This window comes from Malurus melanocephalus, unplaced genomic scaffold (genome assembly GCF_030028575.1).
Source record: "Malurus melanocephalus ecotype Western Australia unplaced genomic scaffold, MMel_1.1 scaffold_120, whole genome shotgun sequence".
NCBI classification, from domain to species: domain Eukaryota; kingdom Metazoa; phylum Chordata; class Aves; order Passeriformes; family Maluridae; genus Malurus; species Malurus melanocephalus.
In genome coordinates, this window is record NW_026623352.1 from 648846 (window position 1) to 661832 (window position 12987).

The window sequence follows — 12987 nt, forward strand, 5'->3', positions numbered from 1 at the left end:
GGCACTGCCCATCTCTGTGGTGGCTGCAGCAGCTCTGGCGCTCTCGCTGGGCATTTCCTGGGCAAAATCAGCACCAGCCCTTGGCCTGCACAGCAAACCCAGGAAACCTCCCCRAGGAGCCTGTCCTGCCTTCTCACCCTGCCCCACGCAGGTTGCCACTTTCCCCAAGTTTGCTGAGCTCTGGGAAGGGATGGAGGCTCTGAGGTGCCCTCATTGCTCTTCCCCAGAGTGCCAGGGCTGTCCTCCCCCAGGGCACCCTGATCATGGATTGCTGTTCCTGACCTGACAGGGAGGGTCTCAATAAACCAAACCACAGCTCGGTGCKGTCCTGCAGCAAAGGCTGGATCTTCCTTCTCCCTTTGAAGGATGACAGATGCTGGCAGCAGAGTTGAACAGGAGCAGGGGAGGAGCTTTCTCCTGCCTGTAGCCACGTTTGGCCCTATTCCTGCCAAGAGGAGTGGGACAGACCCTGCTGTGGCAGGTACCTGACCCTGGCCTGTCTCAGCAAACAGCCAGGAGCTGCTGCTGCTCTCTRTCCAAACCAAGGCAGAGATCCTCAGTTAGCCCCGGCCTCCTTCTGTGTTTGTCCACAGAATTTCTTGGCTTTTGTTTTTCATTATTGCCATGCATCAAAGGCACTGGCATGCCCAGTGCTCTGCCTCGTGCTCTCCCTGCCATTTGATTTTCTCTGAAGCTCCAGCTCATTTCATGACTCWGTACCCTCCTCCTAACAAACATCCCCCACCATTCCTCTGAGGAGCAGTCTTTTCCCTTCGTTTCCCCTGTTTTCCATCACGGCATCTTTCCCTGATGATGCCAACTTGCTTTTCTCAGCTGACAGTCTCATTACTGCAAAGATTTGTTAATTCCCTTTGGAATTCCTTCTTCTTCAGTTGGAGTGAGAAGCTATCAGACCTAGGGAACCTCCAGAGTGGCTGGAGAGTCCTGAGTTCATGGAGATAAAGAGCAAGAGTCACAATAGGGGAGTGCAAGTGCACTGAGCAAGGCCATGGCAAGGCAGCTCTGTCCAATGTAGATATCTGGCCATGAACACTTTTCAAACAAGGTTTTCAACACCTGGCTGCTATTTTCTTGTAGAAAGCCACTGAAATAATGAGCCTTATTCACTTTTTATAAACACAAAGCTCATATTTTTGAACAGTGGCACAAATTGCCCCCGATATGTGCATATACATCTGACAAAAAGAAAGGCAGTGGGGGGCTGTATTCAGGCAGGACAGAAAAGGGCTGCTGGATGAGGAAATCCCCTTCYTCCCAGGGATATTGCTGCTTCCCCCATGGTTTGGATGGGGAATTGAAAACGAGGTTTTTAGTTTGATGCCTTTCACCATCATTGAAATACTTCAGCATTTTTCCAGCAGTGTTTTGAGAGAGCCCAAGTTCTGTGAGAGCCTTGCCAATGATACAGTTTACAAGGTGTTCAGGCTTTGCTAAGGAATTAATATATTTTAAAAGCAAGCTCTTTGTATCAGCTTATCTCAAAGCACYCTGCAGTTTGGGACCAGCCCTTTGTGCACTGGGACAGCATGGCACGAGGAGAAGGGATCTGTCCAGAGCTGTGCCACACCCCAATAGCTCTGAAACCCCAATGGCTCTGAAGTCCCAATGGCTCTGAAACCCCATTGCTTAATGCACTAGGTTTGATTCTCATTTGCTCAGGAGCTCATCTATTGGCCAAAAATAGGTGTCAGTGTGTTAAACCTTCCAAGCAATGTCCTGAGGGATGGATAGCAGTCTCTGAGCCCAAAACTCCACCTTTTCACCTGCAGGTGTAGCATTCACACCACACCCTGCTGTCAGAGCAACTGTGCAGTGGCATTGCTGGAAAAAGCCTTTCCATCCGCCTTCTTATATTCCCTGAAAATCTCCCCTTTCCCAATTAAAACACGGGGGTTTGTCAGCTTGGCCTCAGACCTTCAATCATCCCTGACAGGAACTGTTCCAGAGAAAACAAAACAAAACAAAGAGGGGTCCACACCTTGCTGCTCCCAACCTTTCACCTGCAGGAGACACCAGCTCTGGAGCACAGGAGGAGGATGAAGAACACCTGAACAGCAGAATCAACAACCACTGCAGCAGAACCCAGCCCTGTTCACTCCACAGTGAGGAGAAGCTGAGGTGTGAGACTCAGCTTTAACATTTCCTGAGATACTGTGGAGAGGCTCAGATTCATGCAGCTGGGACAGAGGCATCAGCCAGAAGAAATCTGTGATTYTGGAGACAGCAATTTTCAAGAGATGGACTAGCCACCTCGAGAATTAAAGTGTGCATTGTCTCCTTTGSTCAAGACATTGTCCCCCAGGCCTTGCTGGGTACATGCACAGTCCTGCTTCAAAGCCCAAAGCATCTTAGAAGGCACTTAAAGTTTTCACCTTCCTGCTCTCATTCCACCAAGGTGGGGTTTCAGCTGATCCAGGTATCCTGTGCAAAGCACTTCTCCTGTTGTGTGCACTGACCTGACTCTTTATCCAGATACACAGAAAAAAGATCTGCATCCCGTGCCATCCATTTGCTTCTACAAAGAACCTCACCAGTCCCAAACACTGTCCCAGCCTGCTTCCATCAGCAACCAGAAAAACCACTTGGAGCYTAAGTCACCACGTGAAAATGCAGCTGTTTTGTTCCATCATGGTCATGACCGACACCTGGCCTGTGGCAAACACACCTCCACAGAGCTTTTCTCTGGTTTGGGATTGTCTTAGCTTGAGGAGACACTTTCTAGACTAATTTAATATCTACTTTACTCGGCTATTTTTTATTCCTTTCTCTAAAGGTGATTCTGCCTCTACCACAGTAGAAGAGAACTCTCACTTTATGCGGCTGGGGGGCATCGCGGAGGTCGGTGACAAAATCCCTCAGGTGCTCTCAGCACCCTGGGGAAGGGTCAAACTTCAGTGAAATCCACACTGTGCCCCTGCAGAGAAGATGCCACTTCCAGGGATGGCTGTCCCTGGACCAGTGTCTGTGTAGGGATCCAGCCTGGCATCACAGAGCCACAGGACGTGCTGGGACACGGCAGGAAGAGCAGCACTGGCCTCAAAGGCATGAAAAAGCAAAGACAAGGCATCCTAGACAATGTTATCCACATGAATCAGGAGAAACCAACACTTTAATGCCCTTGTTTCCCACTGGAAGTGCCTGGGTGTAACACTGTTTTGCTGTTTGCCATTTTTGGTTCTCCGTCCAAAAGTACTGAACCAGCAAATGAGAGAGAAACAGCAGCCAGATCGAGGTGTGAATTTTTGTGTGCCTGCATGTGTGTTAGCCAAGGATGAGAGAGATGTGGCAGATGTTTTCTAAGCAGGATTCTTCTACTGTCTATGAAATGAGGGTTTCTAGCTCCTGAGAAGACCATAAATAATGTGCAGAAATAGGAAACACAGACAGTGGYAGGGAAAATCTGCTGTCAACTCCCACCGCCGAGCAAACCGAGGTAAAATCCCATTACCAAACCCTTTCCAAATCACTTCAAGATGGGTAGCTGGTGGAAGTGAACCAGCTCCAAATCTTATAACAGATGAGGCTTTAAACTAGAAACTTCAGGATTATAAATGCTTTACCAGTGATAAAAATCCCAAGACTAAAGGTTTTGCTGCATTGCTCCCATCTCCTACAGTCAAGGCCATCATCTGAGTGAATGCTAAACCCCTCAGTCTATGCCATCCCTTCCTAATGACTGTGTCTGAAACAGGGATCTCTATATGCAGATTTGCTAAATTACACTGAATAAAGGCAGACTTCAAACAAACAAAGCCCTACTACTTTAAGAGTCTCTCCAATTTGTTTTTAAATACTGTATTGTTTTAAAACAATATAGCCTCAGCGATTCAATTAGTCTCTGAAAGCACTAAAGGCAGCCTCATGAGGCAAATTAGGCAAGGTTTTTATAGCAGAATTAATATGGCAAATCCTTGTATCATGTGGAGCTTTATGTGCTTGTAAACGCAAAAAAAAAAAGATTAAAAAATGAAAGGTGAACTCTGGAGTATATAGTGGAATTATTATCATATGCTCCAGGATCTCACAGGGTCTGGAATTGCTGTAGTATATTGAAAATAATTACAAATTCACAGCAGTTCAGGAAAGCTTTCTGACCAAACCCAAGCTCCATCTCATGAAAAGCCAACAAGAGTAGAGCACGTGCTAAAATTTAGGCTTTTCAGGTCTTTCCTGAATCAGGGCAGTTCTTTTATTTAAATAACTAAGGTCTGATGCCTGTGCACTGTTTCTCTTCGTATTCAAATCTATATGAGGGATCCTACAAAGCCAAAGGYAACGAGTTTTGAATGTATGTAACATTCCACATGCATTTCTGTACAAGAACTCATGCAATATTGGCATTAATACAGACTCACTCTATGCTACAGCTGAAATGCTCACTGACTTCTASTGCCCAGGCATTTCTACCTGGAAAATTGCTTCTTAAAACTTGGGAGTTTGACCTCATACCCTGTTTTCTTTGTGGCTTCTGCTGGTTTGAATGGCTATTTTCCCCAYGGAACAATTTTTTATAAAATACTTTTAGGGCTTTTCAAGGTCCCCCCAATTCCCTGAAGGAATTGCTGGGCTCAGCCCCACCACAGGATGATGYTCATGCAGACAAAGCTGCACTCCCAAGGGAGAGCTGGCAGGATCAGGTTTTAGATGTGCCACCAGGTGCAGCTCAGGAGGAAGAGCTCAGCRATTCCTTAGTGATGCTCCACCAGGAAAAGTGGAAATCTTCAAATAACCAAACCCAGTTTTTGGCAGGAAGGAAGGGAACCCCTCCTCAACAGCTACTTCAACATCATCCAAACAAAGGATCCTTCATCCCTTGGGATCCTGCACTCACAGACACTGAGTGAAAGCATCACCCAGCCTCCTTTCCTTCCACCAGCAGCTCCAGCAGCTCAGGCTGCAAGGAGCAGTGCAGAATAGCAAAGATTGGGGTTTCCTGGTGCATCTGTGGTGAGTCTCCTGCCCTGAGCAGCTGGAGAACCTGGATGGGATTGCATGGCTGCTCTCCTGGTTTATCTGAGGAAAGGTGGCAGGACAGGCTGACCCTGACTGGGACAGGAATGGCCCCAGYCCATCCATGGCTATTGCTCAGGGTCTCTGGAAAGGCAGAGACTCAGGGAAGGACTCTGAGATTTCCACCAACAGAACAGAGGAGAGGGTAAAAGCTTGTCAAATTATCCGTCCCACTAAAGCTTTTCCTAAGACAAAAGCTCTGATGAATAATTACTGTTATCGGCACAATCACGGCCTCTGACATCCTTACACTTTAAAAAGTCCTTTTYGCTCATGACCAGTGTCTACAGTAGCACTCACAGGATTAAACAGCCAAAAATTAGCACCCATAACCAAATCTGCACCCAGAATATTTCAGCACCTTCTGTTAGAGGATCTGAAAGCACTTGACAAATGTTAACCAACATTTGGCCTCACAACCCCCAGTGAGGTAGAACAGAGCTGTCCCTGCAGGGACAGACAGACAGATTGAGGCACAGGGTTACTCTGAGACCTGCTCCCATTCAGACACGAAATTCAGCAGTGCCAGGGGCTGAGAGCTGCACTGCCTACTGCACCCAAGCTTTGTCCACACCTTTCCCCCACAAAYCCTCGACACGAGCCCTTAGCCTTTGAACTAACCCCAGGATTCTATTTACAATATTTAAAATGACCATTTAGCAGTCAGAGAGTTATTCAATTAAATGAAGTTATCGGTGAGAACAAATGGTTTCTTGTGCAAAACTCTGGGTGTAAATGATCATGCACTAAGACTACTGGGTGCAAATTTGGTGCATGATAACTCTGACCCCTTGACAATTCCCAATCCTGGCCTCTCTCTGATAATTTTTTTTTTTTTTTCAAGTTGCATTATAAATATGATCACACGAGCCTCGAGAGATGCAGCCTGCACAGATTGTTTCATCCCAGCAATGCAAGCAAACAAAACRTGGAGTGGCTTTGGGAACAGCCCAGCATTTGTGGAGCATCGAACATCACAAGGGKAAAATTCATCCTAATCACAAGGGGTTTGCAAGGCAAGAGGGAGTAGGTGTCTATGCTGAAAAAAAGGCAAATAAAGCAACAAAGAAAGACTTGATTGCACAGATTTCATTCAGGTAAAATTCTGCAAGAATCAGTTTCATCCAAGCTTATTCCATGAGGGAGGGAGGYGATGCCAGCTGGCCTAGGACAGAGCTTCAGCTCAGTAAAAACCACCAGCCCTGCATGAGGAGATGAACTTTGCATTCTGGAGGAGGCATTACTGATTAATAAAAGCAAAAGCTTTCTCTAAATACAGAGAGTTTGTGTTTCTCAGATAGAAGAGTTTCTTAAAATAYGGGTTTTAGAACACCACAAAATTTATCTTGCTATATAAGTAGAGAATCTGGCCATAGTTAGGAATACTGAAGTGTAAAAAACCAAATACGTAGTCTTAAACATTACAAAAACTATCAAAACATTCAATATTTTGAATTGACCATTTTTTCCCCCCTACATGTGTCTGTTTTGGCAGTGATGGCAAGATTTCTAAACTGAGTTGCTGTTATTATTGTTCTGCAGTGTGGTTGGTTTTTTTTTGTACTTTTTTTTTTCTGAACGTGTTTTTTAAACAAAAGAAAATCACCAGCTTTTATAAAAAAGAAGGAGCTTGAATCCTTACTCCCAAAACACAGATACAAGGTTTTCCTTTATAAAAAGTGTATTGATTTTTTGCTATAAAAAGTGACCTATAGGGTGTCAAACCTGAAAACAAATTCTCACAGTGTTTTCAGTGTTGGCTGTTCACAAGGCATTACTGTTACAAACAGAGATAGAGAGATACCATAGGGGAGGTATAAATATTTGTTACCAGCTAGCAGCATCCTTGGATTGCATGTGGAAGGTGTTCTACTCCAGATAACTCAGCTGATTTATGACTTTTTTGCTTGATTGTGAAAAAAAACCCAAACAAACCCCCCCAAAAAAATTGAATAATTTGAATTATCATACTAACCTTACTTAGCATCTTACATGATCATTCCTAATCTCACCCAAGCTTCTGCTGGCATGTTAAGCATCAAACTAGAAAATCATGTCCCTTCCTGCCCTCCACAAGAAAAGCAAGACTGGTGAKAATGCAGGTGCCAGAATTGGGGCTGTGGAGGAAAAGCTGGCAAAGGCTGGCAGTTTGCACTGGTGGAGAACATCATCTGCCCCGCTCCAGCTTGCAAACTGCTCAGCCAGGGATCCATCTGCACACCTCCAGGGGAGCTACTCTACTGTCACTAGGAAAATCACATGGTTGCAGCAGAAGAAGAAAAAACAGAAGAAAATGGGAAAYGCACAGGATCGGTGGCACGTCGGCCCCAAATTTCTCCCAATGCCCATCTTGCATCCCTGTAACTTAGAAAGAATGGTATCCCTCTATCTCTATAGACTGGTAGGTGTTGGTTTGTGGCACAGAGAGGATAAATCACAGAACAAAAACGACATTTAACTGTGTGTCCTTTGACTTGAAAGCACCAGTCACCTATCTGCTTGTTTCGGCAGAAGTTCCTTTGCTGTATCCCAAACGCAATATGGACATTGAGCTCCGTGTCACCCTACATGGAATCGCCCAGGGAATCCGAGTCATCCAAAGACAGAGGCAGGTACAAGTCCTGTAGGGAGAAAGGAGGAAGTGTTAACCCTCACAATCAGCTCCCAGCCTTGGCCATGCCAAAGKAAGCAGCTGAGTTCTGTGCAGGTCACAGGGTGGGAGGTTTGTGCTCTGGTGAGGGGCTGGGCTCACCAGAATCCACAGCTAAAATCAAGGCAGGCTCTTTGAACAGAGGAACAAGAGCTTCTCTGTTCCTYGTGACTGTTCAGGGATGAGTTTGAGAAGTGTTTTTTTATTATTGTGGCTCAATGTGTCCATTCCAGCACATGCCTGGAAAGCAGCACCTTGCCTTTAACACATCTCTCCAAACCTAAGTCCAAAATAAGGAATCTTACCTTGATCTGACAAATCTCCAGGAAGATCACAAAGTAACTTCTATTTAGAAGGKTTAAGAAGACAATCCCAAGTTTATTATTTGGATCAAATGCTCAATGTAAAGTTTTTTCAGTGTCCCTTTCTTGGGTAACCATTTTACTCCACTTGTTTAAAGTTCTGTGTGGGACAAGGCACAGGATCCAGCTCAAGGGCTAAAGCTTTCCCAGGACCTTTTTGAACTCTGACCCACACACAGGTAATGACTGTGAGCAAAATTAAGAAAACACCAAATATTCAGGAAGGAAATTCATAGAAATCTTGATGTAAGAAGAGGAAAAAGCAGGACTCTGTGGTGAACTCAACCTAAGCATTTATCATTTGAGCTTTAAGAAGAAAAAAGAAAAGCAATTCCATCATAAGCAAGAAATTGCTCCTGGGAGAAAGACACTGATGCATGAATATTCTGGTAACTTAAAATGCTTCATTTGTATTTGCTGATTGGCTTAACTTGGTGGAGGAAATCATAGCTGGGTTGGCTTTGCCCTCAGCAGTCACCATCGATTACAAATGGTCCTGGGGCTGCACTGGAAAGGTCATAAATCAGCCAGCTGAAAACCACATAAAACATTCAAAAGGTAAGTTTTATTTGTCTTGATCAAGAAGCAAATCCTCATCTCCAAAGTTCTACATGAGATGGGAAGTTTGGGAAGTCTTTTAGGGTGCAGTCTACAGCATTGCATCTGCTGAATTGCTGATTTGGAGCATGGGCCAGATTCTATTCTTCATGATAAATAAATAACAAATCTGGACACATTGTGTTAAAATCGGTGTGTTTTCTCAAACTTGGACTGGGCAGCTGAGAACAGAGTGAAGTCCTGAAGAAAACACAGTTGTCATTTGGGTTCAGCTAAGCCTTTGTTAAACAGAATTAGTTTGACCCCTGCAATCTGCCCCACACAGGATTCCACATGGCTCCTGACTGCAAAACCTTAGCACCACTAGAATTTTTTAATTACTCTTCAAAAACTTCAAATCAATGCTTTCAAAGTCACTCTCAGGCTGAGAGGTACATTCTGATTAGTAAAGAGAATCCCCCCTGACTTCCTTCCACACCARCATTTGTGTCCAGCTCCAATTTCTGTGTCAAGTGAACACTGGTGGAAGCAGCACAGTGGCTATTCCAGAAAAGCATCACGGAAATGAAAGCCTGAACTCAGCACAGAGAGGCCCTGAATAACAGGAACTGAAAAAGCTGTGGCAGCTGCTGTGCCTTTTAAATAAATCAATACATGAATTATCCATGAGGCAGCCCAGGTTTCCTGGTCTCTGCCAGGATGCTGTGCTACCTGTTAGCCACGCTGCCTGGGACCAGGAAACCCAGCTACTCTTCCAGAACACAATTACCACACAGCTGGAAGAATCACCTGGCTCCTGKAAAACAGAGCATGGCCTTAAATAATTAAAAAAAAAACAAAAAAAACCAAACCAAAAAACAACAAAATCTCRAGGAGCATCATTAAAGTGATGCCTTGGAGCTGCAGTGACATTTGCATTGCTCCAGGTGTTTAATGGGCCTGGTTTGCCAACACTGGAGGCTTTGCAGGAGAGGAGGCTTTACRTGAAACCAAATCCATCAATAACTTYTTCAAAYTGTGATATTATCTCATGGCCAAGTTATCTCCTCTGATCCCTCTGGGTGGGATTAATTGTATAATAACTCCAGGCTGATGCTTTGTCCTCACCATCCTGCCCAAAGGAACAACCCTTACACATAAAGGATGAAATTCTGTTGTTTCAACAGAAGCTGAGCTTCCAGAGAATATGGCCATGAGTCCAGTGCCCCACAGATGTGCTGGAGAGAGGCAGAAAGAGGTGTAGTAAGGTATAAGAAACGTAATACCTTGTGCTTACGGAGGCTCCCTGGGCTGGTGGGCGTGGAGATCGGGGACTGCTTGGATTTGGGGGTGGACAGCTGACTGCTCGAGGTCCCGTTCGCTGGCAGGAAACAAGAGAGAGGCTGCAAATCAGGCAAGCAAGGGGAGGATCTTTCTCCTTTGGGGAGATGGAAGGTCTCCAAACATTTAACACAGAAACACTATGGTTTATTCATGTTAGGCAGGAGAAAAAAATAAAAAYAACAAGTAAACAGTGTAGCTATGAACACAACTCCAGGCTTTCAGCTGCTCAGGGTGACTGAAAAATACAGTGAAATACAAAACAAATTGAAGGATCGTGATTTKACACAACAAATATTCACCAAATCCATCTAAGACACACACCACCAGAAAAACAGAAAGACAATTTCCATGTTCCCAAACAGTTAAAGGGCATGAGTGGAAACCAGAGGCTGAAGATATTCTCAACCCTACCCAAGAAATGTCAGATGTCAATTGTACACATCACAAATTAGACAAACAGCAGCCTGGAATGCCCTGGCTGTAGTTAGCTGTGGGTGGGATTGAATGACCAAAGAGCCTGGTGGAATTATACTTCCAATTGTAACAGCTGAATCTGCAAATCAGTTACTTAAAATTCAGCAAGTCCTTGAGTGTCTGGAGGAGACTGAGGAACGTATAAAGTATCATCCAGCAGGATGAGTCAATGTTGTATTTTTAAGAGCAAAACCAGCACAACTTTTGCTTCAATGCCTAAGAAAGCCTCACTCCCCTTCTCTGTAACCTCCTGGTGACAAACAGGGGACAGCTCAGGTTTGTGGCATCGCTGGCCCAAGGGCAGAGGTTGACCAGGTGAGTTCCAACAAGTGCAAAGAAACACGTGCTCAAAGCCCCAGGACAAAGGAGGAGCTGCCAGCACGTTAAAGCAGCTCAGGTGCAACAAATTCATGATAATGTGGGTCCTCTGCCTTCACATCCATCATTTCCATGCATTTCCTCTGCTGGGAAGAGGAGGTTATTCATCACACACGGCTCTTTTCGTATTACAAATGCACCTTACTGAGGAAATGGATATTTTAAAAAGGTGATAGAAATAATGGGTTATAGATAATTGGGGAACAGAGTGACCCTTCACCTTCCTATCCCACTCAGACCATTCTTCATTGGAAAGAGGAAAAAACTGTTATGGAAAGGCAGAAGCTGTTTCCTGCTGGCCCCTGCACTGTGCTGTGCCACGCTTCTACAAAATGAGCTGCCCTCCAGGTTGGTGGAGAAAAAATGTAGACTTCTCTAACTATATGCCAAATAATGAAAGCAATTCAGTAAAAAAGAACTTGGATCTCTTTTGTGCTTTATTTCACTGAGTGAATTTGTGTTTCCTATTAAAGCAAATGTATGGAGCAAGAGTACTGATATAAACTTTATTAGCTAGAATTCATTTCCAATTTCTAAAATGCCTCTTTCTTTATCTCCTGTTGTCACTGATCCTTCCTAAGCTGAAGAATGCCACCTRACAACTCTGCAAGAAACCCCAATTTCCCTTCCACAAACAAGACTGGGAACAACAGCAGAGTCAGTGTGCAGCAAAATAGATGTAATTGCTGCAGGGCAGGACAGAAATTCCCTAATACAGCGAGAGTTTTAAGTGCTACAGCAGGGATGTGAATATTTTATGAGCATCAACAGAAGCCAGATGTGACATCCAAATCAGAAATCGAATGAGACGGATGGATATCATTACAAACACAGCAGAATTTTGCAGCGGGAGCAACAATGAAGAAGCCCAGTTTAATTTTCTCTGCCTGCTAATGAAGAATAGTGTTCATAAGCAAACTTGCCTGTTTTTCCTTTGAACTGAAATGCAGGAAAATAACAGGAGGCAAAGTGCAGGTCCCAGGTGGTGCACAGCACTGCTGCTCCACAAAATCTGCTGATAACTGTGGGTAGCTCAGGATCTCACCTACACACAGCTCTGAGGAGCTGTTCTTTAGATCCAGTTCTCATTTCAATTCTTTTGGGTTTTCCCCACCACCTTATTGTTTGTGCAGTATGGTTTATTCATGGCATCGTATTTTCTCTGCAGCATCAATTTACCTTAAAGTGCATATGGAATATCTTTTAATTGCATGAACACATGCACTTTTTTCCACAGGATCCTCACCTCGCCCAGGGCACAAGGCAGTTTKTATTCAGGAGAGAAATCAGGCTTGTCCAGCATGTGAGAGGGAGGATGGAGAATATTCCTGTCACGTTTGAGATGGCCATGAGAGGTCCAGGTAAACTGAATTCTCTGCTTCCCCTCACCCAAATATTTTAGAATCACAGAATGATGTGGGTTGGAAGGGATCTTAAAGCTCAACCCATCCCACCCCTGCCATGAACAGGGACACCTTCCACTCTCCCAGGCTGCTCCAAGCCCTGTCCAAGCTGGCCTTGAGCACTGCCAGGGATCCAGGGGCAGCCACAGCTTCTCTGGGCACCCTGTGCCAGGGCCTCCCCATGCTCACAGGGAAGAGTTTCTTACCAATATTTACCTGTCTTCTCCTTCAGTTTAAGGCCATTCCCTCTTATGCTATTACTCTTGTCAAATGTCCCTCTTCAGCCTCTTTTTAGGCAGATTTCTCACATTGAATTGTTCCCTGAGTGTTGTTCAGGAGTGCTTGGGTGTCTGGGGCTCTGGATCTGGATTTCCAGTGGGGAAAAGCACCAAGAGCTCTAAACAGGATTAGCGAGGTCCATCTTCACACTCAAATTTCTATCAACAAACAAAACTGGAAAAAGCAGAGCCCAAGGAGATAACTATTTCTACTAATGTGTAAAATAAGGCTAATAATCCCTGCTTGACTGAGGTTGCCAGGGTTCTGCAGATGAGATCCCAGTCTGAGGAGCTTGCACACCACAGGAGTGAGAGGAAGGACCATGACATTCATGGATAGTTTTGTCTCCAGGCCAGGGGCTGAAGTTCCACCAAGAAAACAAAGAGAGGGAGCAAGCAGAACRAGGACAGCATGAAGCAAATGTAGAAATAGCAGCTTGTTCAGTGAGCATGAGCCATCCTGCCTTCAGGACAGACAAACAAAGCCTCAGGAGTGGAAGGACTCAGACTGCACAGGCACCCTTTGCTCG

The 12987-nt window shown here is 44.9% G+C and overlaps 1 protein-coding gene across 2 annotated transcripts in view; it reads right to left on the reverse strand.

The window, feature by feature from the left end:
- Window positions 1–3977: 3977 nt before the first annotated feature.
- Window positions 3978–12987, reverse strand: part of DCX (doublecortin) — a 69423-nt gene continuing 60413 nt past the window's right edge. For both annotated transcript variants that reach the window (XM_057370121.1, XM_057370120.1), the window contains exons 6-7: window positions 9867–9961; window positions 3978–7652 (exon numbers count right to left, since the gene is read on the reverse strand). In XM_057370121.1, coding sequence (XP_057226104.1) covers window positions 7596–7652; window positions 9867–9961 — 152 coding nt within the window. In that variant the 3' untranslated portion in view covers window positions 3978–7595. The remainder of the gene's footprint in view (window positions 7653–9866; window positions 9962–12987) is intronic.